We start from the raw sequence: 22,400 nt of genomic DNA on the forward strand, positions 1-22,400 counted from the left end.
AACAGATGCACCTTGAGACCATAATACTAAGTGAAACAAATCAGACACACAAGTTTAAATATCATGTGGTCTGTCTTATATGAGAAACCCAAAGTATAAACAAAGAGCAAAATTTAAAAAAAATAGGTAATAGGGGAAAAAGAGATGAAGGGAGTTGGAAGGGTGGTTGAGGGGAAAATGTACCCAGGAGAGAAGGGAGGGAGAGGGGAAGTAAAAAGAATGAAGATGTGTTATGCACACATACCAACTCCTCACAAAGCATGTAGTCATTATGTACTCCAAACATAGACTAATAAAAACTATTTTAAAACAGAAAGCAAAAGTACCTGACTCTCTAGCAAGTCCATCCCTGCCTCAAGCCTTTTTTTCCCTCCATTAAGTTTATTGGTACATTTTAGGTATAAAATACAGTTACATACCTCATTGGGATCTTGTACCATTACATAAACATCTTAGTCTCAAGCCTTTTTTAGTAAGTGCACTTACATTGTGAGTGATCAAGGTAGCCACAGTCCCCACCCTCTGACCACTTTCAGCCCAGAGGAAGAGGAGACACCATGAAGAATCAGCACAAACACAATCATTCTGGTTGTGCCGCACTCATGCTCTGAAGGAAGTGAACAGTGAAGTGTAGGGAACAGCAAAGGGGACCTACGTGAGACAGAGGTCAGGGAGGATGGAATAGGTGGATGGGTTCTTGCCTTCCCACCATCTATTTCTCCTACTTTTGATAACAGTATCAGACCAGGTGTGGTGGTACACCTTTGTAGTACCAGCACTCAGGAAGCTGAGGCAGGAGGATTGCCATGAGCTCCAGGCCAGCCTGGGCTACATAGTGAGACTCTGTCTCAAAAACAAACAAATTATAACAGTGTCTTTTTTGCTTTTTTCAGTACTGAAGATTGGACCTAGGGCCTTCACACTGAGCTACATCCCTAGGACTTTTTTTTTTAACTTTTCATTTTGAGATAAGATCTGGCCAAGCCACTAACTTGCCCAGGCTGGCCTCAACCCTGTGATACTCCTGCCTCAGCCTCCCAGAGTGGTGGGATTACAGGTGTGGGCACCACACCTGGCTCAGTGTCTTTTTTGTTTGTTTTGTTGGTTGGTTTAGGTTTTTTGAGACAGGGTCTTGCTGCATAGTTCTGGCTGGTCTTGAGCTTACTGAGTAGCCAGGTTGGCCTCAAACTCCTGGGGATCCTCCTAGCTGGGGATTACAGGTGTGTGCCACCACACCCAGCTAGGCTTAGTGTTTTATAATCTGGGGGGAACCACTTCTCCTGTATACTCAGTGTGTATTTTTTGTGAGGCTGACCCCAGCCTACCTCCAGAGTAGGCTTGTGATCCTGGCCTGGCTGATGAAACTCTACTAGGACGTTTACCTGAACTAATGAGAAAGAAAAACTATGAATTTTGTATAAGCAAATTATAAACCTCTAGCTGCAGCTACTGGCCTGCCATTACAAGGGAAATGGGTGCCTGAGGATGAGCCTCCCTAATAGGACAGCCCAGAAACACACAGAAACCTTGTGTGTGGTACAATCACCTGACCTCCTGGTGCCAGCTGTCCCTGAAGGCAATTAGTTCTACTCTTGGACTTTCTGTTTTTGCTTAAGCCATTTGGAGTTAGATTCCTTTTTGTTTTGTTTTGTTTTTTGAGACAAGGTCTTGCTCTGTAATTCAGGCTGGCCTTGAACTCGCTATAGCCAGGCTGATGAACTCCTAGCAATTTTCCTGCTTCAGCCTCCTGAGTGCTGGAATTACAGGTGTTCGCCACCATGCCCAACTCCTGTTACTTACAACTGAACAGATCTTAATTGATGGAGAAGGTCTGAAGAATGCAAAGGAGCCAAGTTAGGAAGTGGCAGGCAGGAGCAATCCAGGTGAAAGGAACGAATGCAGGCAGAAGCGCAGACTCTGCACGAGGGAGATTGACGTATCTGGGAACACGAAGGTGGCAAGTGAAGCAGGAATACATGAAGCTGTGGTGACGGAATGAGATGTATAGAACCACAGGAAACAGATCCATTTCCAGCAAAATAGCAGAGGGCAGGGGATTTAGCTCAGTGGTTCCAGCGCCTGCCTCGAAAACACCAAGGTCCCGAGTTTGATCCTCAGTACCAAAAAAAACCCCAAAAAACCCAAAACCAAACAAAAATAATGGATAATTTATAAAATTATCTTATGTAAGGCATGGATGAGCTGACTAGAAAGTAAGGGAAATATGGGCTGGGGTATAACTCAGTGACAAACCACTTGCCTAATATGTGTGAAACTATAGGGTCCATCCCCAGTACTGCAAAAAAGAATTAAAAAGTACTGGGATGGGGGCTGGGGATTTAGCTCAGTGGTTCTGGCGCTTGCCTTGCAAGCGCAAGGTCCCGAGTTCAATCCCCGGTACCAAAAAATTAAAAAAAAAAAAAAAAAGTACTGGGATGTTCCATTAAACTAGTGGTGCGTGCTTGGATATTCATTACATTTTTGCTATGTAAGTGACATGCATATTTTACATAGACACGTACATAGATCATATATGTGTATAGATGCATATATACACACACGTATGTATAATCTTCTACATATATGATATGTTTCATAGTAAACATTTTAAAATTTTTATTTGTACGTGTTTGCAGTACATAATCATTACATTCATCATAGGGAGTTGATATAACAGTAAAAATTCTAAAACAAGGGCCGGGGATTTAGCTCAGCGGCACTGAGCCTGCCTTGCAAGTGCAAGGTCCTGAGTTCAATCCCCATACCAAAAAACAAAACAAAGAAACAAAATTCTAAAACATCATCAGGTGCACACCTGTAATACCAGCAGTTCTGGAGGCTGAGCCAAGAGGGTCGAAAGTTCAAGGCTACCGTAGACAATGTAGTAAGATCCTGCCTCAAAATTTTAGTGTGTGTGGCAGAGCTAGGGATGTAGTTCAGTGGTAGAATACCCTTTGCCCCTGGGTTCAATCCTCAGTACCACACACACACAAAAAAAGAATAGAAGGAAGGGAGAAGGAAGGAAGGATCCAAAATACTGTAAGGGCCAATCACAGAGGGCCATGTGGACTAGGGCCATTGCAGGCACACCAATGATGTACAGATAAATAGATGCTAAATAATTTATTGACCTTTGGTCCTGGATCAGGCCCCTCTTGCTCACTCAGATGAAGCTCCAGCTCTGGCTGAGAAGGTCCTGGGATCCTCCCCAGGCTCTCTGCCTGGGCTGGAAGCCTCCTCGAACCTAGGGGCCAGAGGGACACAGAGGTATGGCCCTAGGACAGACAAGAGCCTGAGCTTCCTAGGGACCAGGATGAGAGCCTCCTTCCCCAAGTTCTTAGATGGGGTGGCAGTTCAGGCTCCCCAGTTCCAGGGAATGCATAGATCTGGCACCTGTGTTCAAGGGAGTGAGTGGTATTCAGCAGACTGGACCCTACATGCGGTGGCCTCTGTCACCGGAGTCCATGCCCCAAGCATGACTGACGCAGAATGGCGTCATCCTTAACCTGACAGAGTTGTGCAGTCCAGGGATGTGGTGATGAGGCTGAAGAGCTTTGGCCATGTCTGCTTCTGGAACATCTCTGGACTGGGCCCCACTAAGAGAGCCCAGCAATAATGGAGACTGGATTTCCCAACAGCCAGACAGAATCAGGGCTGAGGGGGGGTGATCTTAAAAAATACATAGCCCATTTGTTGCCCACTTGGATGCGTGCACCAGGATCCATAGTATCCACACCCAGTACACCAGCTTCGGCCTCTCCCCTCCTTTTTGTCTCTCTCTCTCTTTTTTTTTTTTCCTTTTTGTCTCTTTTCGAATCTCTAGGTCTGTTTCCACCTCTCTTTGCTGCCTCTCCCTAGTCAATCTGTCTGTCTGTCTGTCTGTCTCTCTCTCTCTCTCTTTCTCTCTCTCTCTCTCACACACACACACACCCTGCTGTTCTTCAGGGCAGCTTTCAAGCCCAGCTACAGAGCACTCTGAATCCAAGGAAAGAGGCTTGGCTGTCTTTTGCTGGGAGCACATCAGATGCCAGGACCTCCCTTCCCTCTCCTTCTCTGTTTCCATCCTACTCTTCCCATGTCCAAGGCTGCAACATAGTGGCTGCCCCCACCTACCCCAGACAAGCTGAAGGAGGAACCGCAAGGCCCAGGCTGGTGTCAGATGTGGGGCTGCCTTTCCCTCTGAGGGAGGCCAGGGTATTATTGAGCTTCTAGCCAGGTGGTTCCCTTAGCAGAGCCTGGGTACCCTTAGCATCAGCCCAGAAGTGTGGATAAGCTCAAGGTCATTCAGCCAGAAGCTGAGCTGAGACCATGCTCTAAGTCCCCAGCCTCCCCCTTATCCCCTTCCGGAGTCCCAGGGCTAAACCTAACAATGACCTTCCTTCCTTACTTCAAGGGAACATTGCTCAGATCTAGCCAGAGGCATCCCGTGTTTTCTCTGGTCCTGTCCTATGACCTCTGACCTACATAGTTCCCCTCTCCGGTATGACTTGCATATATGTCCTCTAAGGGCCTGTGTGGGAAAAGCTAGGCCCCCAGCTTGGTGCTGCTGGGAAGTGGTGGAAACTAAATGACAGGGCCTAGTTCGAGTCTTCAGGTCGCTGGGATACACCCTTTAGGGAAAAGTGGGGCCTCAGTCTCTGACTTTCTCTCACTTCCTGGCCATGAGGTAGGGGGTTTTGCTCTACCATGTGTTCCCACCATGATGTGCTGCCACAGGCCCAAAGGAACCCTTAAACTGTGATCCAAAATAAGCCCTTCTCAGGTCCGGGGATTTAGCTCAGTGGTTCCACTGCCTACCTCAAAAGAGCAAGGACCCGAGTTCAATACCTGGTACCAAAAAAAAAAAAAAAGCCCTTCTCTTTGTGAGTTGATTATCTCAGCATTTGTTAAGGGATGGAAAACTGATGAACACACTTCATCCTCCATCCCCCTCGATGGAGAGTCCTCGAGATAAGACCTGGCCCCCAGATAGGGTGCTCACAGGGGAGACCTGAGGGCAAAGCTAGGCCTCATCTTCAGACTGGGGCTCCTTGAGGACAATCTTGGGTCTGCCCTTCTCAGTCCATGTCACCACTTCCTGTTAGGTTTTCTCACAGGGCTCTGCCCACAGTGAGCAAAGATGGGGCTTCCTTAGGGGAGGTGGCACAACCCCAGCGCGTCTCCTCCCACCCTGGCTCAGGAGAGACCCCTCTTTTCCCTCACATTCTCTATGATTTTGGCAAGAATTGCATAGGGTGGAGGAAGATAAGGAGTCCAATCAGAAGTACTTTTCTCCTCCAGCCCCACTGGTCTGGTCACTTCCATTGGGAAGTACGAGAATCCCTCCCTGGACCCCACTGGGCCCTAGACGACCTTCCAGTGCAGCACTAAGCCTCTCACTGTGTTGGGACTCTGGGTGCGGCCTGTCACTCAGACTCCCTTGAGCTCCTGGTGTCAGATGTCAAGTCTTAGTCCTCTCTAACTGCCCAAGGCAAGGCCTGAGGAGAAGTGCAGTGAGACTTCCTAGCTTTTCTACCTTGACCACTGTCCCCACTCCCACCTCACCCCAGCTCACCATACCTGGCAGGGACTTGTGTCTCCACTGCTGCCCACCCCCCAAGCCCACTAACAACCCCCAGGGCCTAACTGGGAGGTCCTGGGGCAGGACACACACCTCAGGCAGAGGCCCACACTTCTCTACCCTTGGATTCCACCTCAGGCTGCAGACCCAGGGCGCTGTGCGAAGTCCTTCCGCTGATGGCCTCCAATGAGCCAGGCCTGAGGTATCTGTGTCCCTGCACGGTCCGGACCTGTGTTGATGCAGGGCTTGGCTGGAGGACTTGCTTTGGGCAATGGGGATCTCAGAAGCATGATGCAAGCAGAGGCTCAGGGAGCACTTGCCCCCTGGGCTGGCCCTCTTGGAAGCCAGCCCTGTGCTTTCACAGGCCACCAAGACTTCTGAAGAAGTCATGGGGCAGGAGAAGCCATCTTGGCAATTTTTTTTTTTTTTTTTTTTGGTACTGGGGATCGAACTTGGGTCCTTGCACTTGCGCAGCAGGCGGTGAAACCACTGAGCTAAATCCCTGGCAGGAGAAGCCATCTTGGGCAATCCAGCCCCAGCCAAGCACCCACAGAATGCAGCCACCACGTCATTAATGTATTGTGGTTGTTTTAAGCCATCATGTTCAGGGTAGTGTATTTCTCCATAATAGGAAATTGAAACAAGAGAGAGCCTGAGTCCTTTCTTCCCTTGCCTTCCACATCTAGTCCTGTGGGATCCACTTTTGGGATACACTGTAGTCAGAGCTGACTACTTCTCACCATGTCCAGGGCACGGCTTCTCACTTGGATTACAAGACAGACTCAGGGCCTTCGGAGCCCTGTGGGATAGGCTGCTTCTTATCCCTCATCCCCACTCTGCAGTCTCCTCACCTTGCTCACTGCACTTCAGCAGCACTGGCTTCCTTCCTGGGTCCTGAACATGCCAAGCTTATCCCCACCACAAGGCCTTTGCACCAGCTCTTCACTCTGCCTGGAAGATTCTTGCTCTTGGTCTTTCCACGCAGGCCTTTGTGTCCTTAGCTGAAATGTCCCTCCTTAGGAAGACTATTTACAGAAGAGGAAACTGAGGCTCTAAGATGTGAAGTGACATTTTCTGGGGCCCAGTGCTCACTGTGTGACCTCAGCTAAGTCCATTCCCTTACCAGGCCTCATTTGCCCCTCTCAGTGATTGAGGGGGTTGGATTAAGTTGAGTACAAGGACTCTGAGGAAAATAGTTCTATTGGTACAGGAAACAGTTCAGGGCCAAAGAAGCAGCCCATGCCTCAACTTCCTCTGCCTCCGGCTCCCTCCAGGCTCAGCATCTGAGTACATTGCAAGCTAAAACTAGTCCAGGGGTCCCCCAGTTTCAGGTGGACCTGGGGGACTTCCCATCCAACAGTGCAGCCTAGAGTTCCAAAGACTCCTGCTCCCAACTCCTCAAAATTCTGCCTGCACCTCTGTCCACAGCATTCACCTGCCCAGAGTCCAGCTCATCTGCCCCTCAACTCCCAGAGTAACTCCCCGACCCCCCTGCTTCAGCCTCCAGGACACACCATCTTCTGGCCAATGAAGGAAAGGGGAGAGGCAACTCTGAGCAGCCACTGACCCATTGCCTGAACTGTACAGATAACCTGACCAATCAGAGGAGCTGAGATGCCTCCAGTTACACCTTTCAATTCTGCTAACCCTACACTGGCTCCCTTCCACCCAGCTGGATTCCCTTGCAGTTGGTTCCATTCTATTTATTCCATTTAAAATTCCCAGAAATTGAGCCAGCCGAGGTGAAGCATGCCTATAATCCCAACACTGGAAAGGCTGAGGCAGGAGGATCACTATAACTTTGAGGGCAGCCTGGGCTACATAGTGAGTTTGAGGCCAGCCTGAGCTACATACCAAGAACCTGTCTCAGAAAAAAAAAAAAATACATACATACATATATATATCTCCAGGAAATTCTGAGGAAAGAGAGGTATAGAAGGGAAAATTGGAATTATCAAAGGGAATGCTTCCTTGCTTGTTTGCTTGCTTTTTTGCATTACTGGAGATTGAACCCGGGGAATGCTGAGCTACATCTCCAGCCCTTTTTACTTCTTTCTTTTGTTTTTCTTTTTTTTTTTCTTTTTTAGACAGGGTCTCCTAAACTATCCAGGCTGGCCCAAATTTGTAATCCTCCTAACTCAGCCTCCTGAGTATCGAGAAGTACAGGCATGTGCCATCACTCCTGGCTAGAAGGGAATTTTTGAGGGAAAGTCCTCCTTCTGAGGTCTGAACCCAAAGCTCGGGGCTCAGTTTCTGGAGTACCCAAGAGGACCACTGCAGAGAACAGAGGGAGAGGGAGGGGGAGGGGGAGGGGGAGGGGGAGGGAGAGAGATATCAGACTCTAAAGCACTGTGTTAGCCTGCCTCACGTTAAACCTTTGATGATAAATGCTAAGGTCCAGGAGTTATGTTCACACTGCAGCCGCACAAGGGCGCATCGAGGACTGCAGCTCGGGTCCTGTGAGCTGAGTTTATGGCCTTTCCGCGGCTGTGTGCTGCCCCCTGGTGCCCCATGGGAGAAGCACACCAGAGGCGAGTAACAGACACTAGAGGAAGTGAGGCAGGGGTCGGGTTCCACACAGCTCCAGCCCGACTCGCGTTCCACCCGAGCCCCGGAGCCGCAGCTTCTAAACAGCACTCGGAATGTCATCCCTAGGTACAGTTTTTATGTGTCTCGGCTACCTCACAAATCCTCCAAACTTTTAACACTATTGACATACTTACTACCCTAACGCCCTTCCCAGATATCTCCGTCCACCCAATAACCCATCGCAGAAAACCTACAGTCAACCTTGATACCTCCTGCGTCCCCCAGTCTGTTCCCAGTCCAGGAGGCTGAGTGGGGGCTGAGGAAGGTGACCAGGAAGTAGAAACTGAACAGAGGAGAGCAAATGGTGAAAGCAGAGAGTCGGGACAACGGCCTCAGGTCAAAGCCAACAGGCAAAATGAGCCCAGGCAGCCTGGATTACAAAGGCAGGCTCAGCCCCGGGGTGAGGCTCCACAGTAGAACACCCGCAAAAAAAGAATGAAAGGCAGGCTCCTAATCTGTTTCGAAAGAGGCCCAAACACAGTTTGAAGGTCTTGGAGAAAGGAGCATTGAGTAATAAGTTAGAGGGGTTGTACAGGGGTGGCTTGACTTCTTACCCAGCTCTGCTACCCTTTCACAGTATGGCCTTGGGCCATACCTTGAAGAGTCTCAGTTTCCCTATCTGTAAAATGAATATTACAGGGCCCACCCCATAGGGCTATTGTAGTGATCAAACAAAAATGTGAGCCAGGCTTGGTGGTACACCCTGTAATCCTACCATTCAAGAGGCTGAGGCAGGAGGGTTGCCACAAGTTTGAGTTTCTGCAAGTAAAAAAATTAAAAGGGTTGGGTATGTAGTTTGTCACTCTCTGAATTCAATTTCTAGTACTGTAAAAAAAAAAAAGTAAGTCATCTTTTTGTTTTGAATTGACAGGTAAAACTTGTCAATTTTTAAAATGTTTTTTCAAATTATGGTAAAATGCCTACATATAACAAAATATGCAATTTACAGGCTGGGTGTGATGGTGCACACATGTAATCCCAGCATTTGGGAGGATGAGACAGGAGGATCACCACAAGTTTGAGGTCAGCCTGGGCTACATGGTGAGTTCAAAGGCCAGGCCGGGGATTTAGCTCAGTGGTTCCAGCGCCTGCCTCGAAAGCACAAGGTCCCAAGTTCAATCCTCAGTACCAAAAAAATAAAACAGCAAAGGCCAGCCTGCAGTGCATATTGAGTGCATATTGTCTCAAAAAAAAAAGTGATTTATGCTGAAGCAGAATAGAAGAAATAAAGATAACTAGGAAAGAGACAAAGAAAATCATAATTTAAAAATTGTACTTTTGGACTGGGGATTTAGCTCAGTGGTTCCACTGCCTGCCTCACAAGCACAAGGTCCCAAGTTTGATCCCTGGTACCAAAAATAATAATAATAAATAAATAAATGGAATGTTTTTTTTCGTGTAATATTTGTGTCCTCCTCTCCCTTTTTTGAGACAGGGTCCCACTATGTAGTTCTGACTGTCCTTGAACTCACTGTGTAGCCCAGGCTGGCCTTCAACTTGTGGTGATCCTCCTGCCTCAGTTTCCTGAGTGCTGGAATCACAGGCCTGTGCCACCACACCTGGCTTGTGTGTCGCTTAGCATAATGTTATCTATGGTATACATCAGAACATCTCCCTTCCTTCCTTCCTTTGTGGGGTACTAGAGATGGAACCCAGAGTCTTGAGCATCAGAGTCTAAGCAAATACTCTACTGTTATCAGAAAGGATTCTAGGAAGATCCTGAAGCTGAGATAAGAAATCTGAGCCACTTTACTAGCAGAATAGCACAGAAAAAGAATTTTTCACTAGTTAGTAATAAACAAAAGAAGGCTTTTTGTTTTCTTTTAAGTTGTGTTGACTAATACTTTAGAGAAAGTCCTATGGTAATCTTACAAATACAGGCTGTTCACAGAAATCCTTGTTCAGTTGATGGCAGTGGTTGATTTAAATTGATACCAGAAATGATTAGAAATATTGATTTAGATTAAACAGAAATCTTGTGCCCTATAATTAAAACTTAACTTTCAATGTATACCTAAATACTTGTATCTTTTGCTTTTGATAAAATGTATTTTTCAGCCTTAGTACACATGTGTGATTATCCCTTACATAAAGAATAAAGTTACCGGGCCGGGGATTTAGCTCAGTGGTTTCACCGCCTGTTGCTCATGCGCAAGGACCTGAGTTCGATCCCCGGTACCAAAAAAAATAAATAAATAAAGTTACCAAATTATGCTGTTATGTTCTGAAACTCAAATCACTATTTGAGAAACCCTCAAGTTGGTGCTTTCATTATTTAATGATGCATTTAGACAAAATCACAAACAAGCCATTTGAAACAAGATTCTCTCCATTACCATCTGTAGCAATGTTATTTCTATATATGTAATGAGAAGGCTAAATAGCAGTGTTAACTCTTAATTTCTTGTTTGAATCCATGGAATCATGCCTGTAAGACTAAGCCACACATTTGTAACTAACTCCCTAATAAATCTAGAGAAGTCAAAAAAAAAAAAAAAGAAATTGAGTCCTTCAATTTTGAATCTCTCAACTTGCTAGACTGAACAGGTAAGCATGATGGTTTAAGGAGGGAGGGATCCTGATAGTAGAATAAATAATAGGTATTCAGGTTATGTCTGGTGCATAAATGGATTGAAAGAATGGATAAATACTGTTGGGGAATATAAAGTAGTAATAATCATTTATATTTGATATCTTTTACTTCCATAAAGATACAATTAAAGTGATCTATACTTGCAAATATGTACTAAATCTATAATAAAATGCACATAATTAAGCATAACACACACAAAAAAGAAGGCTTTTATTGGGAAAAATTTAAAGGAGGAGAGAGAGAGAGAGAGAGGCATTATTTCCTGGAACTGGGAACATTTGTTTCTTTTCAGGGTGTGGAAACCCCAGGAAAAGGTGGCTCACCCCTCAGAAGGGTATTGGCCCATATGAGCCCAGTTTTTGTTTGTGTGTGTGTGTGTGTGTGTGTGTGGTACCGGGGATCGAACTCCAGACCTTGTGCTTGCAAGGCAGGCACAGTGCCACTGAGCTAAATCCCCGGCCCTGAGCCCAGTTTTTAAAAAAGTTTTATTGGTACATTTTAGGCATACACAATGATAATGATCATCATAGGGAATTTGTACCTGTACATGATCTATCTTGCTTTTTTTTCCCCATTCTTCTCACCTCCCTTCAACCCCTCTTCCCCTTCTTCTTTACACTTTTTGTTTCCATTTTGTCCCTTCTATTCTTTTTCTTTTCTTGTTCCCTTCTTTCCTTCCCTTCTCTCCCCTCCCTTGTTCCCTTTCCCATTTGAACATTTTCTTTCCATTTCCCAATATCTATTATACATTTTTGGTCCGTATTTCCACTTTCAATTTCTCACACCAGAGCCTCCCTAGTGCTGGGATCACAGGCATGCGCCACCTCACCAGGCAAGTTGTTGTTGTTGTTGTTGTTGTTTTTAAAATGGATAATTTAAGCATTTAAAAAAAAAATCTCCCAATCTAGTCCTTTATGTTAGGATCAGGTGTCAGCTTCTTGCTCTTTACTTTCTCAATTAAGCCAATTTAGGGACTTTCACTATTCCTCAGGGATTCTGGGTGTCATGGGTCTGGAAAGAAAGGAGCCTAAATTTAACCCAGGGAATGCTGATGTGGATCACTTTGGGTGACTTGCACTGGGCCCAGGAAGTTGTGGTCTTCTTGAGAGCTTGTTTAGAGGTTCTAGAAGGGGCTCGGGGATTTAGCTCAGTGGTTTCGCCGCTTGCTGCGCAAACGCAAGGACCTGAGTTCGATCCCCAGTACCAAAAAAAAAAGATGAACTAGAAGTTCTACCAGGGGAGCACAGCCACACTTACACCCTTCCCCGCCCCACCTCGCAGCCCCAGAGCTGAGGTACTTGTCTTTGTAGATTTCCCAGAACAGATGAGAAGGTAAACTGACTGCAGGCCCCCAGGTCTGCTTCCCAGCAAAGAAAGAAATCAGAGCCCAGCCATGCATTCAGTGGCAACTATTTGGGGAGCATCTTGTATGTGCCAGGCACTAGCAGAACAAGACCAGACTATCCTCAGTTTAAGAGGCTAAAAAGAAGACAAATTCTTGCAGGTTTCCTCGAGATTTGGACATCATAAAGGAGAGGTGCCACAAGAACTTGCTATGGTGGCTTTTCCTCACCATAGCCCATCTTGCTTTTTCCTGTTTTACTCAGCCCAAGCTTGCTCTGCAAAGCCAGTTTCTCCCCTACTCTTCACTTTTACTTTCTCGAATAAACTTTGTCACTGTTTTTTTGTTGTTGTTGTTTTGGGGTGTTTTTTTTTTAATTTTTTAATTTTAATTTTTTGGTACCGGGGATCGAACTCGGGTCCTTGCACTTGCGCAGCAGGCGGCAAAACCACGGAGCTAAATCCCCGGCCCCGTTTTGTTTTTTTAAAGGAGGTGGAGGAAGAGACAGAAGACAAGAAAATAGCCTGCTGAGTACTTGAAGGAAATACAAGGAATTGTTTCACAAAACAGAAAACCAGGCAGGTTGAAGGGTCAGGGAAGGCTTCCCAGGAGACCTGCCCTTTGAGCTACAGTCGGAAGGGCTGGCAGGCGCTCGGAGGCCTCTACGACATCAGCCCATTGGACAGAAGGGGAGCCTGAGCTCTCTGCCCATCGGTCCCTCCCCGCCAGCCTAGGCCAAGAGCTCCTGGCCGCGGTCCCCGCCCAGGGAGCGGAGGCGGGGCCACAGCCCAGGTGCGCAGCTACGGAGCTTCGCGGAGACGGGAAGTGTGTCCCCAGCGGCGGCCCGTGCGGCGCTACCGCGAGACGCGCACCTGCGCTCCAGGTGAGCGGGGAAGGGGGCGGGGGAAGGGCTGAGCCGGAGGCGGCTCACCTGGCGACACAGGTAAGCTTCGCGCGGGCCGGAGAGGGCGAGAACTAGGGCGGCGCCAGCGTGGGGAGCCCCTCGAGGCTGCGCCTGGACGAGGGAGAGTCCTGGGCCCCGTTCCTCGAGGGCCACCCACCCACTTCCGGGGTGCGCGGGCCCGGCCGGAGATCGGCCTGGGCGGGCGCCCGAGCTGGGCTGGCAGTGTGGGACGAGCGGGCCGTGCACGTCCCTACGGCTGGGGAGCCGGGGGCGGGAGCCGCGCTCGCCCGGGCGGGGAGCAGCGCCCACCCTGGGGACCGGTGTCAGGACCCGGGAGCGGGTAGAAGCCTTGCCCCTGGTCAGGGTAGTGCTCGCCCCGAGGGCAGTGCTGACGCTGCGCTAGTCCGGGGGGCCGTGCAGGCGTCTGGTTCTCCCGTTTGGGGAAGGATGCACGGACGTCTCGCATCCAAGCCGACGGTCTTGAGCCGGGCTGCTCCTCCCAGAAGGGTGTTCGAGACTTGGCTGGGCGCAGGGGTAGGGCAGGTGCTGCTGTGGTCGGCCTGCCTGCCCTGGGGACCCTGAGAGAAGGGGGCTGTGCAGAGACGGACCCTGGAGCGTGTGTGTCCACAGGACTAAGGGGAAAAGGCAAGCATCAATGAAATGTGGGGCGGGGGACCCCGCCAGACCCTGTGGTGCTTTAAATTTTGTTTTTGTTCTGAGACACTGGCTCACTATGTAGATCAGGCTGGCCTTGAACTCATGGTGATTCTCCTGCCTCAGCCTCCTGAGTGCTGGAATTACAGGCATGCACCACTATGTCCAGCCAGAGCTCCAGATTCTTGATCTGTAAAGTGGATATGTAATACTTATTCACAGGGCAATTGTTAAATAATGTGAAAGTCTTCTTGGGTTCAAGCCTGTTTCTGCCCCATTCACTGCTGTTTCCTCAATATTTACAGTACAGCCCCAGGCCCCCCCAAAAAAATACATTGGATAAATTTAATCAACAGCAATGAGTCCTAAAGCCTTGGAAGTTAGGAAGAAGACAGTGACCTAGCCCATGGTCAGTAACTATTGATGCTCTTACAAAGCCAGGCACCTTGGAGTTCAGTGTGGCTGATCAGTGTACACACTGCCACCCAAAGGTGTGGAAGGCTTTGTGCTCACTGCAGCGCCCCCTGCCCCCCACCACAGTCTTGTCCATGCAGCTGGCAGATTTGACTGCCCCTTTCTTTGCAAGTAACAGATGGGATAGGGTAGGGGAGAAGACTCTTCTTTTGAGAGCTTGGATGGATAGTGAAAAGAGTCTGGGGCCAGCCAATTGGGTACAAATAGAAGTGTGGCTTCGGATAACTTATTTAACCTCTCAGCGATTCAACATGGTGATTACAATACTACAAAAAGGGTAGTGAGAATTAATTGGCTTATTACAGACAGAGCACTTAGAACAATGTAAGCCATCAGTGATCACTTTAGTGTGCAAAATCCTGGAACTAGGGAGTTATCTCTATTTTACTACTGTATTCACAGAATTTAGAACAGTGTTTGGCACACCTTGGTAAATTTTCTTTTGTTGAGACATGGTTTAAGTTGAGGTTGGTTTCAAGCTAGTGATTCTCCCGCCTCAGCCTTCCAGAGTACTGGGATTACAGGGATGTGCCATCATACTCAGCCCTTCAGTAAATATTTAATTGAGTGAATGAATGAATCCAGCCCTACATTGCTCAAACCAAGGAAAATTTTTAATCACATGCCTCTTGGTTCTGAAGGATTTCAAAGTCACTCCAATTGCACACCTTTGGAGATGGGATTTCACATACCCCCTCCTCCAAGACTGTTGGTTCCCACTCTGGTCAGCTTGAGCCTAAATCCTTTTTCTTTCTACCCAATGGTCCTGGTTTTATCCTGAGGCTACATAGAAAGCTTCTGTCCACTGAAACATCTCCTAAACTGACCCTCTTCCATTCTGAATCAGAAGGGAAGCCAACACAGGCTCTGCCCCTCAGGCCCGTGGTGCTTGGGTGGACAGGCTTATCCTGGAACACTGGGTACAAGGCTGAGCCAGCCCAGAGAGCCCAGCAGAAGGCTGTGGAGATGGTGTCAGGATGCCCAAGTGGTCTAAGGCGCCAGACTCAAGGTGCGTACCTTGCCTGAGGGTGTTCTGGTCTCTGGGTGGAGAAGACTGTGGAGAGAGGGGCTGCTTCTGACGAGGGGTTCTTGCAGTCGTTGGAGGAGTGCTGAGTAGGGTTGGAGGAGTGGTTTGAAGAGTTGCAAGAATAAAGAACTCCTATATCCTCCTCATCCACCAGTAGCAAATATTACTGCCCTCCTCTGTCTGCATGCAGGTTGGTTTTTTGTTGTTTTGTTTGCTTGATTTGTGGTACCGGGGATGGAACCCAGGGAGCACTGAGCTACATCCCCAATCCTTTTTATTTTGAGATAGTGTCTTGCTAAGTTGCCCAGGCTGGCCTGGAACTTGGAATCCTCCTGCCTCAGCCTCCTGAGTGATGGGCTACAGGCATGTGCCACTGCACCAAGCTGCTTCTAGACCTTTGTTGGTTGGTTAGTTTGAAACATTTGAAATTAGGTTGCAGACATCAAACTCCTTCATCTCTCAGTGCTTTGATGTGTGTTTTCTAAGAATGAGAACATTATCTTAATTATAGTAATCAAATTCAGGAAATTTAACATTGATATATTATTATTTCTTTTTTTGGGGGGGGGTACTGGGAATTGAACTCAGGACCTTGCGCTTTCGAGGCAGGCAGCAGAACCACTGAGCTAAATCCCTGACCCAAGGTTATATTCTTGGAGGGGTTTTTTGTTTTTTGTTTTTTGGTACCGGGGATCGAACTCAGGACTTTGCACTTGCGAGGCAGGCAGTGGAACCACTGAGCTAAATCCCCAGCCCTATATTATTATTATATAATATAGTCTATTTTCTAATTTTACCAGTTATCCAGTTTCTAGTTTTTTACATTATGTAGTTTCTAGTTTTTCCTCCTAATCCTGATCCTATTCCAGGTAACACTGTATTTAGTTCTCATGTCTCAAGCTGGGCTAGTCTGGTATTTCCTCATGATTACTTTCAGGCTATGCATTTTTGGCAAGAATACTTCAAAATGATGTATTCTTCTTATTGCATGGCATTAGGAGGTACTTGGTGTCCTTTCATCCCATTATTGGTGATATTAACTTTGATTAAAGTGGTGCTTGCCAGAAGATTTGTGGTTTAACTTATCACTGGCTGCAACAAGTAGAAGGGATTGGAGCTGGCCAGAATGGAAGCATCGAGGTATTTGTGTGAGAGATGATGATAGCCCTGTTTAGGGGGATGGCATTGTTTTGCCCAAGGCACATCACTTGTAAGGACCAGAACTAGAACTAGAATACAGATATCTCTGTGCCCAGTCCCTGTTCTTCATGCACCACCAGTTTTTAGGACACTGATCTCATTAAATCAGAGATAAAAGGACAAGGGGTCAGTATCTCAGTAAAGACAGGCTAAGAACAGTTACTACCCAGCAAACCCTTACCTGTGATTAAGGCCCCTCCCAAATACACTGCTGCAAAACCTTCCCCGACTCCCTCAGGTACTTATTTACTCCCATACTGCCTCTAATGCCTCATATATCCTACGTGGTTTTTTGTTTTGTTTTGAAGTGTTGCTGGGAATGGAACCCTGAGCCTCACACATGTGAGGCAAGTGCTGTATGCAATCCAACATGATCTATCTTATAAATTTTCTTTTTTCTTTCTTTTTTGCAGGACAGGAATTGAACTCAAGGCCTTCACACTGAGCTACAACCCCAGCCCACTGTTTATATTTTGTTTTTGAGACAGGATCTCACTAAATTGCTAAGTTGCTCAGGCTGGACTTGAACTTGCTATCCTCCTCTTTTATGTCCCAGAGTTCAGGGATTACAGGCATGTACCACCACAGCTGGCCAATTTTATAAGCTTTTTTTGGGGGGGGGTACAATGATCAAACTCAGGACCTTGTGCTTTCAAGGCAGGTGTGGCACCACTGAGATAAATCCCCAGCCCAAGCTTTTTTTTTTTTTTTTTTTGGTACTGAGGATTGAACTCAGGTCCTTGCACTTGCACAGCAGGCAGCCAAACCACTTTTTTTTTTTTAAGACAGGGTCTTGCCATGCATTTCAGGCTGGTCTTGAACTCACTGCAGTCCTCCTCCCTCAGCCACCCAAGAGCTGGGATCACAGGCATGCACCATCACACCCACCATCTACAAGCTTTTAATTTTAAATATCTGTTTTTCCTATAAAGCCATGTGTAAATCATAGAGATCAGGGTCCGTAGCTCAATTATCTTTGGTTCTACAGTAACTGAGATAGAGCCAGCCTCAGTTTTCTGGTCTGATCAAAGATAACAAAACTGCTTGATGTTAAATGTTCTAGGAGGGCAAATCTGAGTCAGACTGAAGAGGACCATTCCATGTCTGACTTGAAGGATAGAGGAAGGAAAGCGGTAATGATCAGGTTCCATAGCAGGTCAGGTAGAAAGGCATTTGTTAAGTAGCCTCAGAGGTTCTGCCCTGGGCTTACCAACAGTAGAAAGACCAGGGAAATCATTTTTCACCAGTGAGATCTTAGATCTTTTTTTTGTAGTACATTAAAAGTGCCATTTTTGTTTTGCATAATGGTACATGCCTTTGATCCTAGCTACTTGGGTGCTGAGGCAGAAGGATTGAAGGTTCAAGCCTGGCCAACTGGGCAGTTAGGCAGGATCCTGTTGCAAAATAAAAAAATGAGTGCTGGGATGTAGTTCAGTGGTAGAGCACTCCTGGTTTCAATCCCCAGTACTGCTGAAAAAGAAAAAATTACTGTTTTAGGGGCCGGGTGGTATAGCTTAGTGGTAGAGCACTTACCTGGCACATACACACAAGATTAGATCCTCAGCACCATTTTTTAAAAAGTGGAAAATTTTCATTTTAATCTTTTTATAAAACTATTTTAAAATGTACAATACTATGGCATTTAAAACATTGACACCATCAACCATTTCCAGATTTTTTTCATCTTTCCAATTCTACATCCATTAAATACTAATTCTCCACCCAACTTCCCTACCCCCAACTCCCACCCTGGCAACCACAGTTCTACTTTCTGGCCCTATGAATCTGACTAGTCTAGATATCTCATGTAAAAGGATATATTTGTTCTTGTCTTATAATATCTCCAGGCTGGAGATTTAGTTCAGTGGTTCTGCCACCTGCCTCACAAGCACAAGGTCCCAAGTTTGATCCCTGGTACCAAAAAAAAAAAATTGAAAGACACCTATTTGGGCTGGGGCTTTAGCTCAGTGGTTCCGCCGCCTGCCTCAAAAGTGCAAGGACCTGATTTTGATCCCTGGTACCAAATAATAATAATAATAATATCTTCAAGGTTCATACATGTTTTAGCATGTATCAGAACTTCATTCCTTTTTATGGCTGAATATTATTCCATTATATGGATATACCATATATTGTTTAGTCATTCATCTGTTGTTGGATACTTGTGTTATTTTCACTTTGGGTTTACTGTAAATAATGTTGTAAAGGGAGTGCAAATACCTGTTCAAGTCACTGTTTTCAATTCTTTTGAATATACATCTAGAAGTAGAATTGTTAAATCATATGATAATTCTACATTTAATTTTTTTTTTCTAACAGTGCTGGGGATCAAATGAGGGTCTCACAAATGCTAGGCAAGCAGTCTACCACTGAGTTACATCCTCAGCCTTTTACTTTTTATTTTGAGACAGGACTCTCTAAGTTGCAAAGGCTGAGCTCAAACTTGCAATTCTCCTGCTTCAGCCTCCCAGAGTCCTGGCATTACAGGGATGTACTACTACACCTGGCTAAATTTTTGAGGTATTGCCATATTGTTTTCCACAGTAGCTGCACCATTTTATATTCCCACCAACAATGTACAAGGGTTCTAATTTATCTACATCCTCATTAACGTGTTATTTTCTGGGTTTCTTCCCCTTCTCCTCCTCCTCCTCCTCTTTCTCTTTCCCCTTCTCCTTCTTCAATAACAGCCATTCAGTGGATGTGAAGTCCAAGGAAACTTTAAAATCTTAGACCTTGGGCTGGAGCTTTAGCTCAGTGGTTCCACCGCCTGCCTTCCAAGCGCAAGGACCTGAGTTCAATCCCTGGTACCAAAAAAAGAAAATATCTTAGACCACAGGGCTGGGGATTTAGCTCAGTGGTTCTTTTGCCTGCCCTGTAAGCACAAGGACCCAAGTTCGATCCTTGGTACCAAGAAAAACAAAACAAAACAAACCCAAAAAATCTTAGACCACAGAGTGAATTTTCACTTTAGGAGAGAAGAGCACAGCAGATGAGGGTATATGGGCATCCTTGACCCATCCATATCACAGGCCTCTGAGAAGCCAGAAGTCTGAAGCTCTTTGGGTCTCTTTGGGTCAGCCCAGCAGCTTGTCCCTGACCTCTGGTCCTGGCTTCTCCCCTGCAGGTGCCTGGCTACAGCAAACCATGCAGTGAGCCATGCCCCGGCCAGGACAGCCTCGCCCGTCCTCTGGGCCAGCTCATTTAGGACCCTGGGAACGGCCGACAGAGCTATGCCTGGAAACCTGGAGACCACCTCAGCCCCCACCAGGCCGACGCACACGTAGGCCAGACTCCAAGGACCCTGGCCACCGAGGGCCAGAGAGCATTACCTTCATTTCTGGCTCTGTCGAGCCAGCCACTCAGCCCCCTGCCTGCTGCCTGCTCTGGCGGCCCTGGGGGTGGGACTGGTGCCGGGCTGCCTTTTGCTTCCGTCGCTGCTGGGATTGCCTGCAGCGCTGTGGGGCCTGTGTGCGGGGCTGCAGCCCCTGCTTGTCTGCTGAGGACTCCGTCGAGGCGGCTGCCGAAGATAACTGGGCCAAGGAGCACAATGGGGTACCCCCTAGCCCTGACCGTGCACCCCCCAGGGATGGCCAGCGGCTCAAGTCTGCCATGGGAAGCAGCTTTAGCTACCCCGATGTCAAGCTCAAAGGCATTCCTGTATACCCCTACCGCAGCACCACCTCCCCAAACCTTGATGTGGACTCCTGCTATAAGGAGCCACTGGCCGAGCCCCCTCCCCTGCGCCACAGCCTGCCTAGCACCCTTCCCAGCAGCCCCCGTGGCTCTGAGGAGTACTACTCTTTCCACGAATCGGACCTGGACCTGCCTGAGATGGGCAGTGGCTCCATGTCAAGCCGGCAGATTGACGTGCTCATTTTCAAGAAGCTGACTGAGCTGTTCAGCGTCCACCAGATTGATGAGCTGGCCAAGTGCACATCAGACACTGTGTTCCTAGAGAAAACCAGTAAGATCTCGGACCTGATCAACAGCATCACGCAGGACTACCACCTGGATGAGCAGGATGCTGAGGGCCGCCTAGTGCGCGGCATCATTCGTATCAGTACCCGAAAGAGCCGCACTCGCCCACAGACCTCAGAGGGGCACCCAGCCCGGGCTGCTGCCCCCACTGCTGCCGCTCCAGACAGTGGCCATGAGACCATGGTGGGCTCAGGTCTCAGCCAAGATGGTAGGTAGGGCCAGAGGGGCAAAGTAGGGGAGGCTGTAGCCACTGTGGTCCTCCCCTTAGCCGGTCCCAGTTCTTTCCCTCCTACCTCTCAACCCTTGTGCAGCACTCACCCCAGCTCCCACTCTGGCCCTTCCCAGTGAGGTCTGAGCAAGACTGGGAGCTCTCTGGCCACTCCTATTCCCAGAAAGGACAAAGTTCTCTCTAGGTCATCAAGCTCACCTAACAGGTTTCTTCTCTCCTGCTACCACCTGCCAGAGTAATAAGACCCAGGGCCCTTATGAGTCTGGACTTCTGATTTGGCTGGCCTAACCAAATCACCTACCTACCTACCACCACACATGTGCACACAATCACTAGAGCGTGCACATGCAGGCACACAGTTTAAGCATTATTTCTCTAGGCCTGCCCAGGGTAAGTGGCCTTTCCCTCATTGGGTCGCAAGCAGAATTAGGGGTGGGGTTGAAAAGATGTGATAATGACCACTGCCCTCTCATGTCCCCTCTCCCCTAGAACTGACAGTGCAGATATCCCAGGAGACGACAGCAGATGTCATCGCCAGGAAGCTGAGGCCGTACGGAGCCCCAGGTGTGGTCCTGACCTGATGAGGAGTGGAGGGTGGGAGACTACCCTAGGGGCCCCGCACATACTCCTCCCAGCTTCTTGGGGTGGGTAGAAGGAGATCAGAAAGGTGTGAGGCCTGAGCAGCCAAAGATCTATTCCATTGCTGTAACTGGCTTGAAGGGACAGGTGTCCAGAACACATGAGCTAGAAGTGATCCAACCCGAATCTCTAATTAAAATGGGTCCCTGGGGAGCAAAGTGGAGTACAGGCTATCCAGCTGCTGCCGAAGTATTTGGTTTCTACTACTCTCTTCTGTGCCTTCACAACATCCCCCCACCCCCACCCCCCAAGCAAGGTCATTACGCTTTTACAGAGAGGGAGGCTGGGAGTCAGAGGTCAAAACACTGAGTGGGTCTCCCAGGCAGGATGACAAACCAGGTTCAAGCCCTGCTGTGTTCCCTCCCAGCAGGCTTTTTCCTGGCAGTGAGCCCTGGATGAGCTCCTTGCCCTCTCTGAGCCTCTGCTTCCTCCCCCTACCAGGGTACCCAGCCAGCCACGACTCGTCTTTCCAGGGCACCGACACGGACTCATCAGGGGCACCCTTGCTCCAGGTGTACTGCTAACCCCTGCTGGCCCCAGGAGCCCCGACCCGTCCTGGGAGAAGCATGGCCTACAGAATAGAGGGACCAGGACCCCTTTGGGGAAGGCTGGACCATAAGCAGTACCCACTCTGCTCCTCCTGCCTTGGCTGGCTGGTTCTTGGACCACATGCATTTCACAGGGTCATGGTGCCCACATCCCCCGCATCCCCAGCTGGCTTGACCCCTGCCTGAGCCAATTCCCTCCTGTGGCTTGATCATGGAAATAAGGACCTGGGAAGTTACCTTCTGGGATTGAATCCTGACTTCATCCCTGTTACCCTAGGTACACATGCAAACTTTAAAAGAAGCTTCACTGGACTGGGTTGGGGGTGGGCAGGTCCTCCTCTGTATGGTGTTCTGTGGATAGTACCCACTCGACATTATGTTGAGTGGTTTGTTGCGGTTCTTGACTGATGTATGTTAACATGACAATGTTTCCAAGTTCAAAGATAACAGATGCCTGCCTGGTCATCTGGGCCACAATGTAGTCCCTTCTATCCCATTTGCCTTCCTTAACTGCTGCCCAGGACCTAGGCACCCAGCCTGGCTCAGTGTTGCAGATAAGGTGGGAGCAATGCTGCCCATCTCAGGCTCACTGCAAGTTCTAGGAGATAAAGGGCCAAGAAGGGCCTATACCTGAGAAAGGTTTGGCAAGTGGTTTTTGTC

The 22,400-nt window shown here is 48.1% G+C and overlaps 1 protein-coding gene across 6 annotated transcripts; it reads left to right on the forward strand.

The window, feature by feature from the left end:
- The first annotated feature begins 12,846 nt into the window (after positions 1-12,846).
- Positions 12,847-22,221, forward strand: Kdf1 (keratinocyte differentiation factor 1). Of its 6 annotated transcripts, XM_087215494.1 has the most exons (6): positions 12,962-13,027; positions 14,964-15,125; positions 16,757-16,915; positions 19,471-20,532; positions 21,043-21,117; positions 21,634-22,221. In XM_087215494.1, exons 4-6 carry the CDS (start codon positions 19,503-19,505, stop codon positions 21,714-21,716), a joined length of 1,188 nt encoding a protein of 395 aa, XP_087071620.1. In that variant the 5' UTR covers positions 12,962-13,027; positions 14,964-15,125; positions 16,757-16,915; positions 19,471-19,502; the 3' UTR covers positions 21,717-22,221. The 6 variants fall into 6 exon arrangements, with proteins under 6 accessions (XP_004850745.1, XP_004850741.1, XP_087071620.1 ...); XM_004850684.3 differs by lacking the exon at positions 16,757-16,915 and having other exon boundaries at positions 12,862-12,967; XM_004850685.3 differs by lacking the exon at positions 16,757-16,915.
- The last annotated feature ends 179 nt before the right edge of the window (positions 22,222-22,400 follow it).

This window comes from Heterocephalus glaber, unplaced genomic scaffold (assembly GCF_053883595.1).
Source record: "Heterocephalus glaber isolate CG9 unplaced genomic scaffold, H.glaber_assembly_v1.0 deba00001452, whole genome shotgun sequence".
NCBI lineage: Eukaryota > Metazoa > Chordata > Mammalia > Rodentia > Bathyergidae > Heterocephalus > Heterocephalus glaber.